At 38.0% G+C, this 27,438-nt stretch overlaps 1 protein-coding gene across 4 annotated transcripts in view; it reads left to right on the top strand.

The window, feature by feature from the left end:
• IL33 (interleukin 33) overlaps positions 1 to 23,772 on the top strand; it is a 70,731-nt gene extending 46,959 nt beyond the window's left edge. For 2 of the 4 annotated variants that reach the window (XM_068973968.1, XM_068973969.1), the window contains 8 exons: positions 2,168 to 2,323; positions 5,058 to 5,165; positions 15,350 to 15,472; positions 16,008 to 16,148; positions 17,316 to 17,423; positions 17,993 to 18,043; positions 18,865 to 18,962; positions 21,939 to 23,772. In XM_068973968.1, the coding sequence (XP_068830069.1) occupies positions 5,069 to 5,165; positions 15,350 to 15,472; positions 16,008 to 16,148; positions 17,316 to 17,423; positions 17,993 to 18,043; positions 18,865 to 18,962; positions 21,939 to 22,145 (825 nt within the window). In that variant the 5' untranslated portion in view covers positions 2,168 to 2,323; positions 5,058 to 5,068 and the 3' untranslated portion in view covers positions 22,146 to 23,772. Of the gene's footprint in view, positions 1 to 2,167; positions 2,324 to 5,057; positions 5,166 to 15,349; positions 15,473 to 15,818; positions 15,835 to 16,007; positions 16,149 to 17,315; positions 17,424 to 17,992; positions 18,044 to 18,864; positions 18,963 to 21,938 lie in introns of those variants that run through there. The other 2 variants (XM_068973970.1, XM_068973971.1) reach the window with 2 other exon arrangements.
• Positions 23,773 to 27,438: the final 3,666 nt, after the last annotated feature.

Raw genomic sequence — 27,438 nt, 5'->3', positions numbered from 1 at the left:
CACTCTTTAGAAAGCAAACATTTTAAAGGTGGTGACCTCCCCTACCCGCACCGGACGCCTGCTGCTAAGGCAATGGAGAAAGGGCATGCACTTGAATTGCTGAAATTACAAATCAATACAAACTTTTTGAAGTCAGCTGGATAATATCTATCAAAATATAAGATGCTTATACAGTTTGATCCAGAAATCTTGCTACAAGGAATGTATGCTACCAATGAACTTCCAAAGGCTTACTAGAATCACAACACACAAACACACACACACATAGACCTGTAAGTTACAACACTGGTTATAGCAGAAAAGAAGAAAAGGGGAAAACTGGAAACGGCCAAAGAGTTAATCAATACAAGATTGCTTATAGTATATTTACATGATTATATACATTGTTGTTGCGGTCCTGTAATGGACCGGAACCTGGTGGTCCAGAGTCGACGTTAAGAAAAGAGAGAAAGAGAAAGAGAGAGAGAAAGACAGACAGACAGACATGGGGACCCAAGCTCTGATGGAGAAAGGGTGCTTTATTAGCAGAAATGCAGGCTTATATATCTTTACAACAGACTGGTTCCAAATAGGAAAAGGAGTACATCAAGGCTGTATATTGTCACCCTGCTTCTTTAACGTCTATGCAGAGTACATCATGAGAAACGCTGGGCTGGAAGAAGCACAAGCTGGAATCAAGATTGCTGGGAGAAATATCAATAACCTCAGATATGCAGATGACACCACCCTTATGGCAGAAAGTGAAGAGGAACTAAAAAGCCTCTTGATGAAAGTGAAAGTGGAGAGTGAAAAAGTTGGCTTAAAGCTCAACATTCAGAAAACGAAGATCATGGCATCCGGTCCCATCACTTCATGGGAAATAGATGGGGAAACAGTGTCAGACTTTATTTTTGGGGGCTCCAAAATCACTGCAGATGGTGACTGCAGCCATGAAATTAAAAGACGCTTATTCCTTGGAAGATAGTTATGACCAACCTAGATAGCATATTGAAAAGCAGAGATATTACTTTGCCAACAAAGGTCCGTCTAGTCAAGGCTATTTCCGGTGGTCGTGTATGGATGTGAGAGTTGGACTGTGAAGAAAGCTGAGCGCTGAAGAATTGATGCTTTTGAACTGTGGTGTTGGAGAAGACTCTTAAGAGTCCCTTGGACTGCAAGGAGATCCAACAAGTCCATTCTGAAGGAGATCAGCCCTGGGATTTCTTTGGAAGGAACGATGCTAAAGCTGAAACTCCAGTACTTTGGCCACCTCATGCGAAGAGTTGACTCACTGGAAAAGACTGTGATGCTGAGAGGGATTGGGGGCAGGAGGAGAAGGGGAAGACAGAGGATGAAATGGCTAGATTGCATCACTGACTCAATGGACATGAGTCTGAGTAAACTCCGGGAGTTAGTAATGGACAGGGAGGCCTGGTGTGCTGCGATTCATGGGGCCACAAAGAGTCAGACACGACTGAGCGACTGAAATGAACTGAATACATGCAAGGTCGCTGACGCTGAAAAGAGTCGCTGCATGTCTCATCCTATGACTTCAGTCCTGAGAACTGCGTGTAGCTCTACTCATTCTCAGAATAGGAACAAATAAGGAACAGAGAATCCTTGAGAAATAGAAAACAGCATGCAGGAATAGGCCTGTTAAATGTTCTCTGACAATTTGTAATGCTCCCTGTAAAAAGAATTATTCTGACATGTAAAAATGTCATGTTTATGCTTATGATGTATGTTAACTGTATAATGAAAAAGCTTACAAAATAACATCTGCAGTATGGTTCTACTTTTTATTTAAAAAAATAGATATATATAGTACTTCCTCACTGAAAAAAAGAATGTTAGGATCTACAGTATACATGCTTTCCTGTCATTTACACATTTCCTAAGTGTACATATATCATTTTTATAACCAGAAAAAGATTACTTGAAAAGTTTTCAACTTTCTGTAGGAAAGAGAAAGGCAATTAAATAATCTGGGTCCTTATATGCTCCATGGTGAGTAATAAACAGTATGTAGAGTCCAAATGACAGAGGTTTTATCAAAGTTAATGATTAACTGAGTACAGCTCATTGAAAGTGCTATGGCTAAAATAATCTAAAAGCTCTGTTTAGGATTTAGTTGTGGGAATGGGAATGCATTCCCACCCATTCTAACCCATTCAACTGGCTCTAATAGGATCGCCTCATTCATCTAATGCTGTCATCCAACGTTGCTTAATCCAAGAGTGTGTATATATAAGTAGAGTTGGAATATAACTGCATCAACTACTACCAAGTGTGGACAACAGGAAGCCTCATCATTTGAGACCAGCCCTTCACATTTATAACTTAGGTGGGTATCATAACCAGTATGCGAGAATATTTGCCATATATTATTGGAAAGAGCAGCTCAAAAGAACCAGTAATGTTTACAATGCCATACTCTAATATTTCTGATTTTAAAATAAGAGAATAAACAATAAATTTTAAGCATAAAAATTTTTTTTAAAGAGTGATTGTATTTTTTAAGGTAAAAGATTTGTAGGTTGTTTAAAGAAAATGTTTTGTTTTTCAGACAAAGATTAGAAAATATTTCCTGTTTTTGACTTATTGCATGCTCCTTAAAAAGCAGTTGACCTTTTCTGTGTCAGTGACTCCATTTTAAATGTTATATTTCAGTTTCTTATCTATCTTACATGAATCTACAGGCTAATATTGGTTTAGAACAGAGTTCCTCCAAGTGTGTTCTCTCAAACTAACCATGGGAATGTTAACAGAGTGAACTGAGGAGATTATTTGAGATCAAATAATCACTGAAAATAATTAGTTAAACAAAGGTACCCACAATTCTACAGTGAGAGAATGTCAGTACCTTTACTAAGCTAATATGAATTCTGACTTTCCAAGAAGTGGAATATAGATTGAAATATTTCCCAGATTTATTTGAAAATACAACTTTAAAAAATGTCTATCCAAGAGATTTTTTTCTAGGACATAAGGATTCTTGGATAAAAGAGAAAAACAAATCCAGCAATGTAATCTTCATGTTATCAGTAAAATATTACCTGAACACCTACTGTGCACAGGGTACTATTTGAACTATTTTCTGTACAATTTAAAATTTAACACAATAAAGCTACTTAAATGCACTATCCCACATTATGGTTACAAATTAAATATCATATTCTGAAATTTATTATTTAAAAGAATTTGGACAATTGCTTGAGCATTTGAAGCTGAGTTTTTATTTCTGCTTACTTTCTTTCTACATTTGGAGGGAGAAGAGAATAGCCAGGGTCAGGAAGCTCTGGCATAAAGATGGAAATCACGAGACTAGATTCTAGTCCTGGTTCTGCTTTTGTGAACCTGGGCGAGGCACTTAACCTTTCAGACCTAGCCTACTCAACTACAGAGTTGGGGTGGGTGGGGTGCTCAGGAAATGATGTCTAAGTTTTTCTGCTTCTTATGTTCAACTGTTCTTGATCAATAAAGGCAGCAGAATCAGAGGAAGAAGGTAAGGATTGATGTGAGCCCCTCATGCTCTGTGAGGATAATATTTACTCCCATGGACGATACATTCATTTCTAGGGGCAAAATAGGGAATCTCAATTATGCTATCATTGAAGGCTTTTGCTCATCAGACAGGCTATAAATAGAATGGCTTTGTGTCAGATTCTAATTCCATTTAAACAAGAAAATTTAGAATTTCAGCCTACTGGGGACTTGGCAAGGGACAAAAATAAAGGTGCAGGAAGTTTATTTTCCAATGAATCCTCTAACCCAGGAACTCAATGTTCCTCCTTTAGTCTGCTAGAAGAGCTGGTCCTAATGAAGTTTATAAGAGATTTAAATAGTAACCACTCTTGGGATAATTTGGATTAAAAATTTTTAAATCTAGCACAAAGAGAGCAATGCTTACTAAAAGAAGTATTAACTATTATAGAATTTCAGATAATATTAGAGAAAGTTTAAGACTGGAGGAGCAATCTTGCTCCCTCCACAAAGCACAGCAACAATGCCTTACCTTGACCATGAAGCCTGGTTGCAGTACCCTACTGAAAGAATACATGAAAGTGAAAGTGAAAACGTTAGTTACACAGCCATGTCTGACTCTTTGCGATCCCACAGATTGTAGCCCAGTAGGCTCCTTTGTCCATGGAATTCTCTGTGGAAGAATATTGGAGTGAGTAGCCATTCCCTTCTCTAGGGAATCTTCCTGACCTAGGCAATTTATAAGACAACTCCATATTCCTTCAAAATGGTACTATGACCCAGCTTGATAATTAAGGAACAGCATCATTGATGATCCTTGCCTGAATCAAATATTAAATTGGAAGCTGCAAAACGGTGATTTTTCTAATTCTGTCATTCCTTCCATAATGAATAAATCTTATTTATTCTTAAGAAATGCTATGGACTTGCAGCTTTTTTTTTTTAAATAAAATGCTTTATAGTCAATTACCATCATTTTTTCTGATGCTCAAACTGTGCCAAATTTGTGCAGCAGGAGACCCTTAAAGGGGACTCCTGTGTCCTTTTGACACAATCTCACTAGTTTTTGAATGATTCACTGCTTTCTGGCACAATGAGATACTCAGTGTTCACTTCTATTATTTCTCAACCCAGATCTAGAATCTTGGTTCCCTTCAGTGGAAAAAGTAGTTAGAAACTAAGATACAGGCACATTGATATTGATAATTCAAATTTAACACTACAGGGATTTTCTTTTCTACTTTTATTTTATATTTATATCTCCTTTTCCCTGCAGTGAAAATCCGATAACACCAATACATTTGTTCTATTCCATAGTATAGCAAAAAACAGTCTCAGAATTTCAAAACCAATATTTCCACTAACAACAAGCCCACAAAGTAAAGTTTAAGATTGGAATTCTTTTCACCCTCTGACAATAGTTCTAGTATGTATGTATGCATATATATATATATATTCAGAATACTACATTCAAATTTTACTGAATTATTTTTCTATGTAGCTTTGCTATCAATTTTATATTGAGTTAGCCACAGTTGTTTCTGTTTGTTTTCAAGTTGAGACAATTGAACTAACATTATATTTTAATTCAACAGAAGCCTGAAAAATGAAGCCTAAAATGAAGTATTCAACCACCAAAATTTCCTCAGCAAAGATGAAAAGCACAGCAGGCAAAGCCTTGGTAAAATCTCCCAAGTTGAGAAGTAAGGACTTAAGTCTTTCTGATTGTTTCACACACTATTGTTTATCTGTTACCAAATCTTTATTAATCCAATGTTTGTACATGTAAACTTATTAAAAACTACTAAGATGGCTCATAAGTGTATAATAGAGAAGGCTTTGGTTGTAAAATCAGACTATAAAGGGCCAACTTTTGTTTATTTGATATATCACAGAACAGGAGGGGCTTATGTGATTTAAACCTGCTAATAGTGATAAATATAATTACAGCCTGTCATATCAATTCCTTCTCTACCCAAACCTACTGCCACCAAATCCCAAAACCTTTTCCCCAGATCACCTAACAAAAATTTAAACTGACTGACTTTTATTCAACAAACATTTATTAAGACCTTTGGTATATCAAGTTTTTGGTCTTGACTTCAGATAAAGGAGAGAATAACAAGTGAAGATATTTGAATAATCCGGGCACCAAATAAAGCAAAATTGACCAAATGATGCTCAAGTTTATCCAGTTGCAAACTCAAAGTGTCTGAAATAAGTTGAAGGGCAGATAAAATCAGAGAGTAGCTATACCTTCAAGATGAAAGAATTATTAACATCTTTGATTCTTAAAATAACCTATCCTAGGAAACAATTATACAAATTTACACTCATGTTTTTCATTTGAGAGCAGTAGCACAAGAGAATTAACAGAGCTCTGGTGTACTGAGAGAAAAAAAGAGAATGAAAAATGGTAGTGGGCACTGGCATATCTTTGTCTTTTGTGCTCCTCTTCATTTCCCTGAACATGTAAGGCTAGAAGAGAAAGCAATGTCAGACAGAATATCATTTCTGTCTTCCCTGAGGCTCTGGCCCATTAATGCTCCTCTCTTATAAGTAGGAAGACCAATCTGCTGCTGTATCTGAATCACCAGGTATCGAGTCACAGCTAAGTTAGTTGTTTTATTTATGTCTGAGCCAAAATGCTCCTTTCAGGAACAGTGACTCATTAGAAGTGACTCTGTGTCCCCAAATTCCCTCTTAATAAAGAATGCATTTTCTTTGCACCCTAGGAGATGTGGGCTCTCCATAGATACTGATATGAGGCAGCAGGCTGGGAATATATACCAGAGTCGCTGGCATTAATGGAAAATGAAAATGTAACCCATCCTTTAAGGGTGCAAAGGACCCAACAGCTTATTTACGCCATTTAGAGAAACAATGATTAAGATTATCCCCAAATCACATTACATTATTTTTATCGTCCCTTAGCAGATTTTTCCCTTCCAATAATAACTGGTTCAGTTTAATACTAAAATTGTCATTATTTAAACACTCTTGGCTAAAATTGCAACAGATACCTATGTGGTATCTGACAGATATGAACTGCTTCTCAAAACTGAAGGTGCAAGGAATGTCACACCTTATTTTTGTAAATAAACTGCTCTGAGTACCCAAGCAACAAAGTCTATTTTAATACTGTCTCCTCCCGTGGGCTAGCAGGATCTTACACAGTGGAAAAGCCACAAAACTCAGTACTTAACCTCTACCGGTATCCATACAGTCGGATCCCACATAAGTTCTGGTCAGCACCAGAGCATTTCACCTCTAGTTTTCACCTCTAGTGCCAACACAGTACAGAACTTCAGGAGTTAGAGGAAAGCCTCTCCCCAAATGTATCTCCTTTCCAGGAACCTACTCCTTAGAGTTAGCCCATTCTCCCCATACCCATTAATCCTTTCCCTGCCCTGACAATCCAGTGTCGTTATGGATCTATTCAGAAGTCACAATAAAGAAGCCTTGGCCCATATCCATCCAACAGAAGTATTTTAGTTGGCCTGAACAGTGTTACTGTTGTTTTTCAATTGAGGTAACATTTAAAAATTGGGAGATTTTGCATAAAAATCTGAATTACAGCTTCTCAGGAGAAATTTGAAGATCTAGCAACAACTGGGCCCATATATCCCTACATGACAATAGCCGGAGGCAGAATACAGTAGGGATCACCCCCTTTAGTTTGGAGCTGTCTATAAGATAATATTCTGTTACAGTGAAGGAGCTTTAACTTTATCCTGTGGATAGCAGAGAACCACTGAAAATGTTTAATTGGGAAATAATAAGACATTTTTACTTTGGATAGATCATGTTGGTGGTAGTGAAGATAGAGTAAAGAGGCAAGAGTGGAAACAGAGACTGGTCAGAGGTCTACTGCATTCATCTTAGGGGACTGATGATGAGGGCCTGCCCTAAGATGACAGAATGGAAAGGAAAAACTAAAATTCAGATACATTCAGAAAATGAAATCAGTAAGGCTTAATAACAAACTGAAAAAATTGAAGAATGGAGACAAGCGGGGAAATGATTAATTCTCAGCTTTTTGATTTTAAAGTTGGGCAGATATGGCAGATAGCAGTACTATTTTTAAAGATGGGGAATTCTTCAGGAATATATTGGGGGTAGAGAAAGATAAAGTTTATTTTTTTTTATTGTAAGTGTGTTTTCATTTGGGGTAAGTGTAGGTCATCTGGGTCAAGAGATCCAGAATTCAGGAGGCTCTACATAGATAGAAATAGGGATGCTTTCAGTTCAGTCACTCAGTTGTGTCTGACTGTTTGCAATCCCATGAATCGCAGCACGCCAGGCCTCCCTGTCCATCACCAACTCCCGGAGTTCACTCAGACTCACGTCCATCGAGTCAGTGATGCCATCCAGCCATCTCATCCTCTGTCATCCTCTTCTCCTCCTGCCCCCAATCCCTCCCAGCATCAGAGTCTTTTCCAATGAGTCAACTCTTTGCATGAGGTGGCCAAAGTATTGGAGTTTCAGCTTCAGCATCCAAAGAAATCCCAGGGCTGATCTCCTTTAGAATGGACTGTTTGGATCTCCTCGCAGTCCAAGGGACTCTCGAGAGTCTTCTCCAACACCACAGTTCAAAAGCATCAATTCTTGGGCTCTCAGCTTTCTTCACAGTCCAACTCTCACATCCATACATGACCACAGGAAAAACCATAGCCTTGACTAGACGGACCATTGTGGTAAAGTAATATTTCTGCTTTTCAATATGCTATCTAGGTTGGTCATAACTTTTCTTCCAAGGAGTAAGCGTTTTTTAATTTCATGACTGCAGTCACTATCTGCAGTGATTTTGGAGCCCAAAAAAATAAAGTCTGACACTGTTTCCATTTCCCATGAAGTGATGGGACCAGATGCCATGATCTTCATTTTCTGAATGTTGAGCTTTAATCCAACTTTTACACTCTCCTCTTTCACTTTCATCCAGAGGCTTTTTAGTACCTCTTCATTTTCTGCCATAAGGGTGGTGTCATCTGCATATCTGAGGTTATTGATGTTTCTCCCGGCAATCTTGATTCTAGCTTGTGCTTCTTCCAGCTCAGCGTTTCTCATGATGTACTCTGCATACAAGTTAAATAAGCAGGGTGACAATATACAGCCTTGATGTACTCCTTTTCCTATTTGGAACCAGTCTGCCACTGGTTCCATGTCCAGTTCTAACTGTTGCTTCCTGACCTGCATATAGGTTTCTCAAGAGGCAGGTCAGGTGGTCTGGTATTCCCATCTCTCTCAGAATTTTCCACAGTGTATTGTGATCCACACAGTCAAAGGCTTTGGCATAGTCAATGAGGCAGAAATGGATGTTTTTCTAGAACTCTCTTGCTTTTTCCATGATCCAGCAGATGTTGGCAATTTGATCTCTGGTTCCTCTGCCTTTTCTAAAACCAGCTTCAACATCTGGAAGTTCACGGTTCACATATTGCTGAAGCCTGGCTTGGAGAATTTTGGCCATTACTTTACTAGCATATGAGATGAGTGCAATTGTGCAGGAGTTTGAGCATTCTTTGGCATTGCCTTTCTTGGGAACTTAAGTCAAAATGCCCCATGGGATCAAAATTTCTGTGGAGACAAAACAAAAGATACAAAGCTTGGGAGAGAGACCAAAGGTCTACTTACTTTTGGGGAATCATCAACATATAAAAAGATGATTGAAGTCATTGGAGCAAGCAAGATTGCCTGGAAAGTCTAAACTGAGAAGAAAGACAAAGGACCAAACCTTTAGGAAGACCAACATTTTAGGACCAAGCAGAGAAGGAAGAACAACAAAGAGACAGAGATGGAGTGATCAGAGGGAAATAAAAATAATCCAAGAAGAGTGCTAATTCAACAGTAAGGGAAGAAGGATTCAGAAAGGATGTGGTCCCCAAATCAAATGTCACAGACAGGTCAAAGATAGTAAACAGTAAGGGGAGACCTTTGGTGAAATTAGTGCTTGGGGAATACAGAAAGATGAACTCACTCACTTCTGCAGTTCTTGTCAGCCATGGTCTGGCTCTCTCTGTAGCATATTAAAAAAAAAAGATTTCTGGGCCCATCCTCATGACATGCCTGAGAAATCTCATCATGCTGTTGCTATGATGAAATTATAGGTTATGAGAATTTCCTTAAAAGACTTTTAAAGACATTTCCCTCAGATATCAAACAGGATGGAGACATAGGAAATGGCAACAGTAAGTCTGAAAGGCTTTGACCCTAATGGAACACTCTCTTCAACAGAGTTCTCATAGCCATGACAGCTTTATGCTTTCCTCTCAAAAACACAACCTTCATATCAGTTTCAGCTACCCCAAATATTAAAGTATACCTTCTTCCAAATTCTCCCATCCTGGAATGTGAAGTCAAGTGGGCCTTAGAAAGCATCACTACGAACAAAGCTAGTGGAGGTGATGGAATTCCAGTTGAGCTATTTCAAATCCTGAAAGATGATGCTGTGAAAGTGCTGCACTCAATATGCCAGCAAATTTGGAAAACTCAGCAGTGGCCACAGGACTGGAAAAGGTCAGTTTAATTCCAATCCCAAAGAAAGGCAATGCCAAAGAATGCTCAAACTACTGCACAATTGCACTCATCTCACATGCTAGTAAAGTAATGCTCAAAATTCTCCAAGCCAGGCTTCAGCAATATGTGAACTGTGAACTTCCAGATGCTCAAGATGGTTTTAGAAAAGGCAGAGAACCAGAGATCAAATTGCCAACATCTGCTGGATCATGGAAAAAGCAAGAGAGTTCCAGAAAAATATCTATTTCTGCTTTATTGACTATGCCAAAGCCTTTGACTGTGTGGATCACAATACACTGTGGAAAATTCTGAGAGAGATGGGAATACCAGACCACCTGACCTGCCTCTTGAGAAACCTATATGCAGGTCAGGAAGCAACAGTTAGAACTGGACATGGAACCAGTGGCAGACTGGTTCCAAATAGGAAAAGAAGTACATCAAGGCTGTATATTGTCACCCTGCTTCTTTAACGTCTATGCAGAGTACATCATGAGAAATGCTGGGCTGGAAGAAGCACAAGCTGGAATCAAGATTGCTGGGAGAAATATCAATAACCTCAGATATGCAGATGACACCACCCTTATGGCAGAAAGTGAAGAGGAACTAAAAAGCCTCTGGATGAAAGTGAAAGAGGAGAGTGTAAAAGTTGGATTAAAGCTCAACATTCAGAAAATGAAGATCATGGCATCTGGTCCCATCAGTTCATGGGAAATAGATGGGGAAACAGTGGCAGAATTTATTGTTTTGGGCTCCAAAATCACTGATGGTGATGGTGATGGTGACTGTAGCCATGAAATTAAAAGACACTTACTCCTTGGAATGAAAGTTGTGACCAACCTAGATAGCATATTGAAAAGCAGAGATATTACTTTGCCAACAAAGGTCCTTCTACTCAAGGCTATGGTTTTTCCTGTGGTCATGTATGGATGTGAGAGTTGGACTGTGAAGAAAGCTGAACGCCCAAGAATTGATGCTTTTGAAGTGTAGTGTTGGAGAAGACTCTTGAGAGTCCCTTGGACTGCAACGAGATCCAACCAGTCCATCCTGAAGGAGATCAGTCCGGGTGTTCATTGGAAGGACTGATGCTGAAGCTGAAACTCCAATACTTTGGCCACCTCATGCAAAGAGTTGACTCATTGGAAAAGACTCTGATGCTGGGAGGGATTGGGAGCAGGAGGAGAAGGGGACGACAGAGGATGAGATGGCTGGATGGCATCACTGACTCGATGGACAGGAGTTTAAGTGAACTCCGGGAGTTGGTGATGGACAGGGAGGCCTGGCATGCTGTGATCCATGGGGTCACAGAGAGTTGGACTCGACTGAGCAACTGAACTGAACTGAAAGTATTCTAAATACTTCAGACACAGTCAGCTCCCAAGGAATTATATCCAGATTTTGTCTCACTAGATGCTACTTGCTACATTACTATCTTCAGCCCCTAATCCTCTTCCACATCCACAATATTTCCTCAGTTCTATGACCTTCACTTCTAACTGCCCAAGACCCATATCCTACTCCCCACAGAGTCTACTTTCAATATTGGACATACCTGGCATGGCCCTATGGGACGCTACACATTAAGATAAGCTTATAAGGAATGAACATATTTAGAGTATCAACTATGCCTTTTAACTCGGAAAAGACAATGTGATACAATATAGTGTAAGCCATGACAGCTGAATTTTGCTTTTCTATTTTGTAATGCAAGTGCCTGACTTAAGCTTTGATTGCTGAGGCATCTACTTCAAAAATGATCATCTCAAATAAGTCCATGGAAATATCCAGGCCAGAATACTGGAGTGGGTAGCTTTTCCCTTCTCCGTTGGATCCTCCCAACCCAGGGATCGAACCCAAGTCTCCCACATTGCAGGCAGATTCTTTATCAGCTATAGTCCATGGAAATATCCAGGCCAGAATACTGGAGTGGGTAGCTTTTCCCTCCTCCGTTGGATCCTCCCAACCCAGGGATCGAACCCAAGTCTCCCACATTGCAGGCAGATTCTTTATCAGCTGAGCCATAAGGGAAGCCCAAGAATACCCTTCCCCAGTGTATCTTTCTGACCCAGGAATCAAACCGGGGTCTCCTGCATTGCAGACAGACCAAATATACACAGAGAAGCCCAAATATACACAGCCAGTCACAAAGCTAGATAAAGATCAGAAGATCTTGGTTGATTTCCATAACTGACCATTTGGACTACTTGCTTTTTTTCCCCTACTCTTACCATGCTTTAAGGGGCTTCCCTGGTGGCTCAGAGGTTAACGTGTCTGCCTCCAATGTGGGAGACCCGGGTTCGATCCCTGGGTAAGGAAGATCCCCTGGAGAAGGAAATGGTAACCCACTCCAGTATTCTTGCCTGGAGAATCCCATGGACGGAGAAGCCTGGTAGGCTACAGTCCATGGGGTTGCAAAGAGTCAGACACGACTGTGCAACTTCACTATTCACTATACCATGCTTTAAATTCCTGCTCGTATATTTTAAATTCACCAATAAACAGTGAGCTCTCACTATCCTAGGATCACACACTCAATCCCAATAAAAAGCAGAACCTCAGGCCCATGCACTCTCTCTACCTCTGACCTCTCTGTGTGGTCCCAGATATGCAGTGTAATTTCCAAATCCTATAATTATAGTCAAAGCTATGGGTTTTCCAATAGTCATGTATGGATGTGAGAGTTAGACCATAAAGAAGGCTGAGTGCCAAAGAATTGATGCTTTTAAACTGTGACGTAGGAGGAGACTCTTGAGAGTCCCTTCGACTGCAAGGAGGTCAAACCAGTCAATCCTAAAGGAAATCAACTCTGAATATTCATTGGAAGGACTGCTGCTGAAGCTGAAACTCCAATATTTTGGCCACCTGATGTGAAGAACTGACTCATTGAAAAAGGCCCTGGTTGTAGGCAGGAGGAAAAGGGGACAACACAGGATGAGATGGTTGAACGGCATCACTGACTCAATGGACTTGAGTTTGAGCAAACTCTAGGAGATGGTGAAGGACAGGGAAGCCTGGTGTGCTGCAGTCCATGGGGTTACAAAGAGTCGGACACAACTGAGTGACTAACCAACAACAACAAATAATTAATTAAACTTTATTTCTTCAATTTCCTGATGGTTATTGCTGAAGGGCATTTTGCAATCATAATAAGAACAGTAAGGGCCAGTCCAAATACAATATTGGTTATTATTAACAGGCTAAGATCAGCACAAAACATACAATTAATAACATATTGTATTAAATTATTGTCAGGAGGCCAAGTTCAGGGTTGACTCTGGCACAGCTTTGTAAATTATCTTTGTGTTAAATACATGTAAGATACCATAGTTGACATATCTAAAGTTATAAAGGAATATTAGGAATTTCCAGGGCAAATGAGTTTGATTAAATGGCCTTACCCTGTTCAAACAGTTGAAGACACCTAAAGGTAGATGCTCATCTGAATTGGAGGCAAGATATAGAAAAGTCAAACCAGTAACTAACAAAAGTTTATTCCACTTAATTTTGTTAATCATATTAGGAAGGCAAATCTACAGAATTTAAAAAAAGACCATAGAATGTATCTGAAAATCACAAGTAATTATTTTCATTTTCTGAATTACTGTGAATTATTGAATTTGGCTATATTGTATAAATTTCTTGATAATTCATTGGCTATTATGTTGAAGATGGAGATCTTATCACCTAGGTGTTATCACTTTCTTTTCTATTTGACTTTTAAAGGCTTTTTAAAAATGATTTTCAAGTGGCAAATTTAATTTTTATTTGAAATTTTAATTTTTATTTGGATAAGTTAAATGAGAATTAATGAATAACTGTTTTTTTTACTTCAACTGATTTAATCTCAGTTTGTGTTTTGTTAGTCTCTAAAATTGCAATATAGCATTTTCTTGGATGGAGTAGATGGAAGTATAGCTTTAATATTAGACACACTTGAGTCACAACTTCTCATCAGAACTTTGGCAAATGTCATGACTGCTAAGAACTTCAAATCATCATTTGTAAAATGAAATGAATAATATCTACCTGTAATATTATTTGTGAAGGTTTAAATGAAAATTATGCACAGTGCTTGGCCCACTGTAGACACACTAATATTTGACAAGGAAGCCAAGAATATTCAGTGGAATAAAAAAACAGTCTCTTCAATAAATGGTGCAGGTAAAGCTGGATTATAACATGTAAAAGAATGAAACAACCCCTATCTACACCACTCACAAAAATTAACTCACAATTAATTTAAAGACTTAAACGTAAGACCTGAAACTATGAAACTCTAGACATAGTCAAAAAGCTCCCTGACCTGGGTCAGTTCAGTTCAGTTCAGTTCAGTCGCTCAGTCATGTCTGACTCTTTGTGACCCCATGAACTGCAGCACGCCAGGCCTCCCTGTCCATCACCAACTCCCGGAGTTCACTCAGACTCACGTCCATCGAGTCAGTGATGCCATCCAGCCATCTCACCCTCTGTCATCCCCTTCTCCTCCTGCCCCCAATCCCTCCCAGCATCAGAGTCTTTTCCAATGAGTCAACTCTTCACATGAAATGGCCAAAGTACTAGAGTTTCAGCTTTAGCATCATTCCTTCCAAAGAAATCCCAGGGTTGATCTCCTTTAGAATGGACTAGTTGGATCTCCTTGCAGTCCAAGGGACTCTTGAGAGTTTTCTCCAACACCACAGTTCAAACGCATCAATTCTTCAGCACTCAGCTTTCTTCACAGTCCAACTCTTCCATCCATACACGACCACTGGAAAAACCATAGCCTTGACTAGACAGGTCAGCTATTCTTAACAACCTTTACAGACAATAGTCATCTCTCTAAAATTATTAAAAAATAGATTCTAGATAAGTAGAAAGGAGTATAGATTTCATATAACCAAAGAGCTCCCTGCCAGCTAGGCAAAGATTGATAAATGTTGGATGTAGAGCCACACTCTCTTAAGCCAGTTTTTAAACCAAAATTTTTTCTAAAGACCTAAAGCTTTTCATAACTCATTTAACAGCAAAATATGACCTGGACTCATTAACAGTTAAATCCTGACCTAAACCAACATGAAGTCTTTATTTATTTCACTTGATGTATATTTTCCTGTGCTTCACTATAAAGTTATTAATTTCTTATTATGAGGTGTTCTCCTAGTCCCTGCTGGGTGTGTTCCCCTAGCCTCTTCTCAATGTGCTAGTTATAGACAATATGTACTCTACACAACAATCTTAAAATCTAAAAAACTCTGAATTTTGAAAAACAACTGGCCCCAAGGTTTGTGATAAGATACTGTGGACTGTGGTTGTTTTCTTGATCTGCTACACTCAGGGTTTGTAAAAGGATAAAGAAGGATGGAATGAAATGGTATCACGATTTTTTTCAATTACTTAGAATCCCAACAGAAGGCCGAAGAAGTTTGTCAGATGTACTATATGCAGCTACGCTCTGGCCTTAAAATAGAAAAAAAGGTCTGTTACTTTAGGAAAGAAACCACCAAAAGGCATTCATCAACAGGTAAGGAGAAACTATGCACTTCCTGATAATTTTTCAACATAATGATGGACATTGATTTGCCTTCACTTATCACATCAAGATACATAATTTCTTTCCTCACCCAAATTCCTTCTGGAAAAGAGTAAGGATGAGGAACTATTTTTTAGTCATTTTCAGAATAGTGTGGAAGAAATGGTTATATCATGTTCAGTAAAAATAGAGGATACAAAATTATAAATATATTTTATAATATTTTAAAATGTTTTTCCTTTCATTTAATGAAAGTAAACTAAAACATTAATAGTGGTTGCCTTTTGGGTATTGAGACCATGAGTGACTAGTTTTCTTCAGCCTGGACTCCAGTGAGTGTGTCCTATTGGGATGTAAGTATGTAGAAAGTATTGATTCCTTCAGAGCATAGCATGACCAAAGCCCTGAGGTCAGTCATCACTGTGAGCAAGCAGCCTTGACTGAAAGTCCTCAAAGGGGTGATGGGAAGGGGTCTGCACTGAGTGAGGACTGACAGCCCACTCCTATACCCACCCCTGTCCTGCAGCTGAGAAGTACAAAGAGCATCTGGCACTATTTACCTGTAAGCAGACGAAACACTTTAGTCGGTCTGTGGACCAGGGCTTCACCTTGGGTAATACAACGGTCAAGAAATACTCTACAGCAAATCACCTATCAAGTATCAAAGGTAAGATTGGTCACAGGGGTGTGTGAGGGTGAGAAGGGAGGTAGGACATGGGACCCTCACGAGTGCTAGTCCAAGAAGCAGCCCCAACTCTACAATTTCATGTATATCAGAAACTTCTGTCCTTTTTAAGCGGTATCCAAAGTAGTACAGGGTATCTGCTCTAACAGTACTTGTGCATTCTATAGTCAGAACTATATTATTATTTTGAAATGCTTGCTATGGACTGGAATCTCATCTACATAATTCCTGAGATAAATATATTATCTTTTTTGGGGAAAAAAAACACACACATTATCTCTCCAAATTTCAACATTTTGACAATGAAAGAAAAGGAAGAGCTATTATATTTTCAAATATAATTTCAACTCAAAAATTTTAAATAATTGTTGATTGTTTTAAATTATATCACACATGTGCAAATAAATCCAATATTTAAAGTTCCTAATGTTATATATATTATTTTCTTTAGCATAATTCTACACTATAAATAAAATATAATTATTTTTTTTCATCTAGGGCCTATATATGTAGTCTCTAAATCTGACCCAGTTTACCCCAGCATGCTGCAGAAATATCATTTTCTGTGTGTGCTGATATATTAAAAAAAATTGAGAGTACTGATTTAAGTGTTGCAGTTTTTTGGCCAGAAGACAAAATGAGGCTCACACTTGCATCCTCCAGGACTGTTGAAAGTCTCCAAGTAACTCCATCTTTACAGTTGTCTATCCATGTCTATCAAAATACAAAATCTTATACATGTCTATCAAAATACAGTCCGCCGTTGCCCACAGTTCCCTAGATCATGCGAAATTAAGCAGAGTTTTCTTCGGGCAATGTCTATCACTTTTCCAGTTTCTTTCTCCCCATCAAACCCTCCCCTAAGCACACTAATATGGCCTCCCATGGCCTTCACACAGGAGGCTAGCATCTTTGATATCCTTCATGCAGGAGGTTAGCATCTTATGATCCCATAACATAGCTCAACCTTTGAGCTATGTTAAGTTTGTGCCTGAGACTTTCATCTATTCAACGGTGATAGACAAAGTACAACTCAAGTTGCAAAGACAAAAAAACCACAACACATTTAGAAGGTTTCTTAATTTTCAAAAGATTTTTCATGGAAACAAGCCTTTAAATTCTTAATGACAAGATTTTTACTTGTTACAGAACATTCTGCTTCCCTGAGTACATACAACGATCAGTTCATTAGTTTTGTTTTTGAGGATGGAAACTATGAGATCTGTGTTGAGGACTTGATAGGAGACCAAGAGAAAGGTAGACTATTTCCTTTTGTCTATAATGATATAATGATGACCAGTAAAGTAAAAATTAATAAATTTAACAAACTGTAAACAATAGATTAACTCAGATATGGCTAATAGATTTCATGCTATATGCTAACTCCAATGCACTGGCAATAGATGCTTGAATATCACTGTATTGGGGAGGATTCAGAAGCTTATTCAGGGTTCATCAAGGAAGAATGATGATATTGAGAAGTTGTATCTGTTGTGAAATACGGAAGGAAGTACCACACATATTTACTGTCATTAAATTATTAATATCTACTAGGTCTTTCCAATTTTATCAATACCACTAGAGTGTAATTCTAGCAAAAGAGTATACCAATGCTATGAACAACATTTTAAATATTTTAATACCAACATTGTTGGGGAAATCCTCAGAGCATATTTATACATTTTTAAGACCTTTCTCAAAGCCACAAAAGTTTTGCTTTTATTGATACATAATAAGAGGATATTTTCTGATGTTATATATGTTGAAACTGAAATCATTTGGTAAAATTGTATCTCACTAAAGGGATTTTATGCATTCTCTTTCAGACAAGGTGTTACTCCGTTACTATGAATCCCAATTCCCCTTAAGTGAAACAGGTAATTTGGGAGGCTGGGTAGCTCTGGGGCTTGAATTCTTAAATTTAGGGTAAAGACAAATCCAAACATGTTCCATGGAAAAGGAAGGTGTCTCAGAAGGTTCTCTCCTACCCAATTCATGGTAAAAATATTGGATTTTAGATTTTAAAAGGACTTATTCCATCTCATCCATTTTGCAGTTTAATAATCAGGATAAATTGGCTGCATTTAACAGAGATTCAGAATAACAGTGTCTTACTGAGTGACTTCACTCTCACTTTTCACTTTCATGCATTGGAGAAGGAAATGGCAACCCACTCCAGTGTTCTTGCCTGGAGAATCCCAGGGACAAGGGAGCCTGGTGGGCTGCCATCTATGTCCTTCTTATCAGAACAAACTATGAGTTTTATTTCCTTTAAGAACACAACCTGGAAGTTGTACCTGACACTTAACATTCATCTTATGTTGGTCAGAACTAAGACATATTGCTACATAAGGCAGGCCTGGAAACATTCTGTTATTACACAAAAGAGGAATTAGATATTGGGACAACTATCAGTGGCTTTCTATGCAAACAGGGAAGCTGACACTGAGAGCAATACTCATTAGAGTCTCAATTCTACTATTAGAAAGCATATAAGAAAACTAACCTCTCTCCTAAGGGGACTTAGAATTACACCTTACTGTCCAATGTTTTATCTGGGTACAAATATTTCTAATAGATGTGTTGGTGAATGAAATAGTCATTTTACATCTGGGACTCTTTTCCTGGGTGTTAAATTCATTTAAATTAAAATGAGTTACAATTCTTCAGTTTATAATTTGTGTTTTTTAATTGCAAGATGGTGATGGTAGTCATCGGAAGTTAATGGTAAACCTGAGCCCCACGAAAGACAAAGACTTCTTGCTGCACGCTAACAGTAAGGAGCACTCTGTGGAGGTAACAGAAACATGCACCTAATTGTCATGACTGACTACTCATCTGTGAAGATTTGGGGGTTTGGGGTACTTTGAAGAAGTTTTGTTTGTAATATTGTAAATAAAACAAAACCAGTTACAATTAATACTTTGCTTCTGAAATAAGGAAGGGAGTAAAATTGGCATGTGTCCCCTTCCGACTGAAAGTCTGGTCTCTGCCAGCAGTGCAGCATTACCCGGGAGCTTGTTAGAAATGTAGACTTCCAGACTCCCTCACAACTGAATCAAAACGAGCATTTTAACAAATCTCCAGGAGACTCATAGGTACTCCTGGGTACATAGGTACTCATAGGTACATAGACTCATTAAAGTTTGAGAAGCACTGCTGAATAGAATGATATAAAATCCTTTCTCTTTGGCTGTAGGAACTACTGTTTTCGTCCAGGCAGTATTTCCTTGTAAAATATCATTATCTTGGGCAACTGAAAAGTAATTTTATAGTCTGAAACTGCTAAAGGGATGGGTTCATAAATATTTCCATATGCCAAGATATAGAGATAGCATAACAACCTACATTCTGATCATAGGATTCACTGCGCTGTCTTCCTCAGTTAGTAAATAGAACTGTTACATTGCTCATGATAAGTGAACAATGAAAAGAAATAGAGGAAAGCAATAGAATGGAAAAGACTAGAAATCTCTTCAAGAATATTAGAGATACCAAGGGAACATTTCATGCAAAGATGGACACAATAAAAGACAGAAAAGGTATGGGCCTAACAGAAGCAGAAGATACTAAGAAGAGGTGGCAGGAATACATAGAAGAATTGTACAAAAAAAGATCTTAATGACTCAGATAACCACAATGGCGTGATTAATCACATACAGCCAGACATCCTGGAGTCTGAAGTCAAGCAGGCCTTAGGAGCATCACTACAAACAAAGCCAGTGGAGGTGATAGGATTCCAGCAGAGCTATTTAAAATCCTAAAAGATGATGCTGTTAAAGTGCTGCACTCAATATGCCAGCAAATTTGGAAAACTCAGCAGTGGCCATAGGACAGGGAAAGGTCAGTTTTCATTCCAATCCCAAAGAAGGGCCCTGCAAAAGAATGTTCAAACTACTGCACAACTGTACTTGTTTCACATGCTAGCAAGGTAATGCTCAACAATATGTGAACTGAAAACTTGAAGATGTACAAGCTGGATTTAGAAAAGACAGAGGAACTAGAGATCAAATTGCCAACATCTGTTGGATCATAGAAAAAGCAAGGGAATGCCAGGAAAACATCATCTTTTGCCTTCATTGACTAGGCTAAAGCCTTTGACTCTATGGATCACAACAAACTGTGGAGTATTCTTAAAGAGATGGGAATACCAGACCACCTTACCTGCCTCCTGAGAAACCTGTATGCAGGTCAAGAAGCAACAGTTAGAACCAGCCATGGAACAATGGACTGGTTCAAACTAAGGAAAGGAGTACATCATGTGAAATGCTGGGCTGAATGAAGCACAAGATGGAATCAAGATTGCCAGGAGAAATATCAATTACCTCAGATATGCAGATGACACCACCCTAATGGCAGAAAGCAACGAGGAACTAACGAGCCTCTTGAGGAAGGTTAAAGAAAAGAGTGAAAAAGCTGGCTTAAAACTCAACATTCAAAAAACTAAGATCATGGTATTGGTCCCATGACTTGATGGCAAATAGATGGGGATAAAATGAAAACAGTGACAGACTTATCTTCTTGGGCTCCAAAATCACTGTAGATGGTGACTGCAGCTATGAAATTAAAAGACCCTTGCACCTTGGAAGAAAGGCTATGACGAACCCAGATAGTCTGTTAAAAAAAACAGAGACATCACTTTGCCTACAAAGGTCCGTATAGCCAAAGCTAAGGCCTTTCCATTAGTCATGTACAGATGGGAGAGTTGGACCATAAAAAAGGCTGAGCAAAAAACAATTGATGCTTTCCAACTGTGGTGCTGGAGAAGATTCTTGAGAGTTCCCTGGACAACAAGGAGATCAAATCAATCAATCCTAAAGGATATCAACTCTGAATATTCATTAGAAAAATTAATGCTGAACCTGAAGCTCTAATACTTTGGTCATCTGATTTGAAGAGCCAATACCCTGGGAAAGACCCTGATGCCAGAAAAGATAGAGGGCAAGAGAAGAAGGGGACAACAGAGGATAAAATGGATGGCATCACTGACTCAATGGACATGAGTCTGAGCAAACTCAGGGAGACAGTGAAGGACAGGGAAGCCTGGCGTGCTGCAGCTCATAAAATCACAGAGAGTTGGACACGACTCGGTGACTGAACAACAACAGCAGCAGTGTAGCCATGCAAGGTACTAATGTAAACTCTGGATGCATCTCCCTCAACAAAACATTTCTAAGTTTATATAACAGTGTTTGGCATATATAACTACTCAACAATACAAGCTGACTCCTAATGAGCTTTATTATATATACCAAGTTGTATGCTAAAGGTTAAGTAATGTCTTATTTAATTCTCACAGTAACTGTCTTATGAAGTCATTGTATTGGTCAGGTACACTGTGTAACGAACCACTTAATAACTTAAAATAATACTCATTTGTATCACTCACATATCTATGGGTAAGTTAGCGGTTGAACTAGAAAACTGGCTGCAATAAAAACTTGAGACTTGAAACATAAAGCACAGTGTCTAGTTCTCAGAGATACCACATGGCAAAAAGAGAAGTATGAATCCAGAACTACTGCATCAAGATCCACTTATTCTAAGCCATTATGTCTCTCAAAATATACTATCAGTGAATCAAATCAAATTCCCCTGCTTGGGCCCTCTGTTCACTTTCTCCCCACTTCCTATCCCCTATCCAGTAAGCAGGCTTGCTAGAAATATCAAGTTATGAATAATTATTCTCTTTTAGTTTTCAACACAGGGATGTAAAGTTGACTCTGAACTTCCCACTCCCGTATTGATTACTTTCTCTCTTGTTTTCCTCAGCTACAAAAATGTGAAAACCAGTTGCCAGAACAAGCCTTCTTTGTCCTTCATGAGACGTCCTCCCAGTGTGTTTCATTTGAATGTAAGAGCAATCCTGGAGTGTTTCTAGGAGTAAAGGATAACCAACTAGCTCTAATTAAAAGAGGGGAAGACCCTGAGGATTCAAATACACAGAATATCACATTTAAGCTCTCAAACTTAATGTGATGGAAAGCTGCAGATCTTTGGTTGAGTAGCCCCAATAGCTACCACTGAAAAAAAGATGAGATATAAAGAGACAGATAACACGAAGGCAAATGGAATGTTTAGTATGGTGTGGAATGTTTTCCTTATTATGTACAAAAATTTGTTTATAACCCTTCAGTTCTGTTTTTCATTTCCCTTTGTATATCTCTCTGTATATTCTACTGCATATTCAATACAAATATTGGAATATTTAATAGCATACTGGTAAAGAGACTTGCCAACATTCTGAAGTATACACCTGACCTTTACTTTTTTCCTACTTTCAATCCAGAAAGAACTTAGTATTTAGAGTGAGACCTCTGGGGAAAAGCAAAGGGCCTTATCCCTAGTCTTGCTTTAGTCAAAGATCAATTTTAAAGAGCTACATAGGGACATCATTTTCCATGATTCTAAACAGTAGCCTCAAACACTTAATGGCTTAATAAAAAGACAACTGGAAGCTACACAGATTGACCATTTCACAACCAGAATAAAACATCAAGATTGTTTATAAATACTCAAAACTTCAGATACCTAAATGGCTAAGCAGGTAATATGAATATGTGAAAAGGCAAGAATAATTTTTAAATTAAGAAAATTAAATCTAGTATTTAAAAGTGAATAATTTCATCTCTCATTTTTTAAATTCCAATTTTTATAGATTGCGTTAACTTTAAGCAAGGCATTCTTACATTAAAAAGTAAAATAAATTTTATTTCAGACAGAAAACTGAAATTATGAGGAATATCTAACAAACTAGAATTTTTTTTTGAAGCATTGAACCACAATATATGTTCAGGCATGCAAGTACCATGGGCTGCAAGTACTATGGAGGGGCTAGAAGTCCTCTAACCTACTAGAGCTTATATGGGACATAGGATTAATATTACAATTTCAATAACTGGCTATCCCTCATATGTTCTTCTGACCCTGACTTTCAGGAACCCATGACTTTTGATCTATTCATCACCTTAAACAAAATTTTTTCTAATCCTTTCTTCTCACATGTGCAAGTCCTTTTCTTGTCTGATTTCCCAATGACCCTGCTTACTATGGAATATACATGTGACTTGTTCTTTCCTCATTTCTTTTGACCAACTATGTCATGTACTCCCAAATGTACTCCCTGACCTCACTTCTGGATCACCTGATCTCTCATGCCAGTATGTTTATTCTGCTTTTTCTACCTGATGCTGTAGAATTTTACATAAACCTATCAGTGGCAATATTTTTCATTAAACATCTTTGTGTTTTATTGTTACTAAGGTACTAAAGTTTATAGTCAATCATATAATAACATTTCTCAACTACTAAATAGTTTTTGCTTACTTTAAAATCTTTGCAATTTCTACTGTAATTTTTCATAGGTAGAATACTGACAATAAATGATAAACATAATGACAAAATAAGACTTTTTCTGAAAGTGTAGGCTTTTTAAGTTGTTGAGATATATTGACTATAACTGCTGGTGCAACATAAAAGAGGCTGTGAATTACTATATGAGGGCAAAAACTTATAGAACAATATATCTTTGTTTCATTACTTTGTCAATAATTTAACTATAGAAACAACAATAAAAACAGAATCTATATCATTTCCTCTGAAAAACACTAAATGTTGATGATGTGCATCTGTATAATATACTTAAAATTATTATTATTAAGTAACCAAATATATCCATTACATTATTCATATTCTTAAATAAACTGTGTTTTTCAAAAGTATATGAGACCATAGTGATTTTATCATAAAATGACTCAATATTGTGAAATTCTTAAGTGAAAGTACACATACCCTAATCCATCAATGTTAGTAAGTGGAGGAAGTTATTTGCCTAATATTTTTGGTGATTCAAAATTAACTAAAATTTTCCAGAGAAGAGATTGTGTCTTTTTCACCTTTGCGCTCCCAGTGCCCATCATGGTGGCCAGCACAAAGTAGGTATTCAGTGACTTAAACCCAAGATCAAACAGCCAACACGTACTTGCATTATAATTTTAACCTAAGACTTCCAACCTGGTTTTCTTATTTTACATGATTAATTTTCCTTTAAAAAACACTTTCTGTCATCACTATAGTCAGTGTTATTTGATTAAAATATTCAAATGTATGGTGGTTTTTGTCACTTAGATGCCTGTGTTTTAAGAATGCTCAAACTACCACACAATTGCACTCATCTCACATGCTAGTAAAGTAATGCTCAAAATTCTCCAAGCCAGGCTTCAACAGTACGTGAACTGTGAATTTCTGGATGTTCAAGCTGGTTTTAGAAAAGGCAGAGGAACCAGAGATCAAATTGCCAACATCTGCTGGATCATGGAAAAAGCAAGAGAGTTCCAGAAAAACATCTGTTTCTGCTTTATTGACTATGCCAAAGCCTTTGGCTGTGTGGATCACCAGAAACTGGAAAATTCTGAAAGAGATGGGAATGCCTGACCTGACTCTTGAGAAATCTGTATGCAAGGCAGGAAGCAACAGTTAGAACTGGACATGGAACAACAGACTAGCTCCAAATTGGTAAAGGAGTACGTCAAGGCTGTATATTGTCACCCTGCTTATTTAACTTATATGCAGAGTACATCATGAGAAACTCTAGGCTGGATGAAACACAAGCTAGAATCATGATTGCTGGGAGAAATAACCTCAGATATGCAGATAACACCACCCTTATGGCAGAAAGTGAAGAAGAACTAACGAGCCTCTTGATGAAAGTGAAAGAGGAGAGTGGAAAAAGTTGGCTCAAAACTCAACATTCAAAAAACTAAGATCATGGCATCTGGTCCCATCACTTCATGGCAAATAGATGGGGAAACAGTGGAAACAGTGTCAGACTTTATTTTCTTGGGCTCCAAAATTACTGCAGATGCAGCCATGAAATTAAAAGATGCTTGCTCCTTGAAAGAAAAGCTATGATCAACCTAGACAGCATATTAAAAAGCAGAGATATTGCTTTATCAACAAAGGTCCATCTAGTCAAAGCTTTGGTTTTTCCAGTAGTCTTGTATGGATGTGAGAGTTGGACTATAAAGAAAGCTGAGTGCTGAAGAATTGATGCTTTTGAACTGTGGTATTGGAGAAGACTCTTGAGAGTCCCTTGGACTGCAAGGACATCCAACCAGTCCATCCTAAAGAAAATTAGTCCTGAATGTTCATTGGAAGGACTGATGTTGAAGCTGAAACTCCAATACTTTGGCCACTTGATGTGAAGAACTGACTCATTTGAAAAGCTCTGATGCTGGGAAAGATTGAAGGCAAGAGGAGAAGGGGATGACAGAGGATGAGATGGTTGGATGGCATCACCGACTCAATGGACATGAGTTTGAGTAGGTTCCGGGAGTTGGTGATGGACAGGGATGCCTGGTGTGCTGCAGTTCACGGGGTCGCAAAGAGTTGGACATGACTGAGCAACTGAACTGTACTGAACTGAAGAAAGCAAAAGAACTGTGCTCCAAAAACTATAAGATGCTGATGAAATAAATCAAAGAAGACACAAACAGATGGAAAAATACACCAATTTCTTGGATTGGAAGAATATTTTATAATTATATATTTGTTATATTTTACAATGTAAACAAATATCAAATCATTATGTAGCATACTTAGAACTAATATAATGTTATGTCAATTATATCTCATTTTAAAAAGATTACAATAGATTAAACTCTGCAACAGTAACCATCTGTCATATAAGTGCCCTTGTTCCTAGAAAGAATTAAGTTACATGATATTGATGATTTAACACAACTCCATCACCAGCTCAGAACCACTTGACTGATGCTCAGTGATTTATCTTTTCAGATTAAAGTTTGGAACTCATACACATTTAACATTTAGCATTAGTCACCTTTGTTTTTTCATATTAAACTTCAACAGGTGTTGGCTCACTTTAGCCAAACCTGCTAGTTTTCTAAGGATGCCTCTCTCCTGCAGCCTCCTTATTGCTCCTCTACCTGAAACATTCATTCTGACCAGTCTATTTTTTCACATCTGATATATCTTCTTGATTCTTTTCTATCAATGTCTTTCCCATGCTTCCTTCAAAATGCAGTTGTCTCCATCATCTTATTATCTTTTCAAGACTTATGGATGACTGTGACTGTGGTGACAAAGTTGATTGTATTCTGCCTAGCACTGTATGTATACATGATTTATCTTCCATAAAGGGGTGTAATACTATAAGGACATGTTTTTTTTCTTTTAATCTTCCTGCTAGGACACACAGTGATCTATAATTAGGACAAGTTAATTTTATTCTATTCTTATTTTTATCTTCATTCCAGGATTATAGCAAACTTTCGCCAGAACACATCTTTCAGAGAATATCCCAAACTTCTTTGTCCTATGTCATTCTCTTCTCAAACATCTGTTAATCACTTTGCCAGCAAAAATCCATATAGTCAAACCTATGGTTTTTCCAGTAGTCATGTACGGAAGTGAGAGTTGGACCATGAAGAAGGCTGAGTGCCAAAGAACTGATGCTTTCAAACTGTGGTGCTGGAGAAGACTCTTGAGAGTCCCTTGGACTGCAAGAAGATCAAACCATCCAATCCTAAAGGAAATCAACCCTGAGTAATCATTGGAAGGACTGACGCTGAAGCTGAAGCTCCAATACTTTGGCCACCTGATTCGAAGAGCCAACTCAATGGAAAAGACCCCGATGCTAGGAAAGATTGAGGGCAAAAAAAGAAGTGGGTGACAGAGGATGAGATGGTTGTATGACATCATCAATTCAATGGATATGAGTCTGAGCTAACTGCAGGAGATAGTGAAGGACAGGGAAGCCTGGTGTGCTGCAGTCCATGGTGTCGCAAAGAGTAGGACAGGACTGAATGATGGAACAACAAATTAATTCTTTAGATCTTGGTAAAGTCTTCTCAAGGGTACCATATAATTGATGCAAAATACTCACACTGGGAAAACAATTCCCACATTAATGGGGTAAAGGAGTGAATATTGATAGATAAGGCTAAAAAGTTAGGCATGGAACATATCACTCAGGGTTTTTTAAGTCATGTTAAAATTTTTGTTTTTACCCTATGTGCAAAGGGAATCCATCAAACTTTCGAGCAAGATGACAAGATTCAGTGGATTGGAAGGAAGGAAGAAAAGAAGTAGAGAGATTATTTGGAGAGCTATTACAATAATCCAAGTTTTTAAAATGATGTTTGGTTTAGGGTGATGGCAGTAGACAATGGAATTAGTACACAGATTGAAGATACATTTGAAAGAGTTTTAAACAGCACTTGGAGATAAACTGGATTGAGAACTGAAGGAT

The sequence above is a fragment of the Capricornis sumatraensis genome, chromosome 6, assembly GCF_032405125.1.
Source record: "Capricornis sumatraensis isolate serow.1 chromosome 6, serow.2, whole genome shotgun sequence".
In the NCBI taxonomy this organism is placed as follows: Eukaryota; Metazoa; Chordata; class Mammalia; order Artiodactyla; family Bovidae; genus Capricornis; species Capricornis sumatraensis.
Note: the sequence above shows the minus strand (reverse complement) of the source record. Positions and strands in the feature narration are given on the sequence as shown.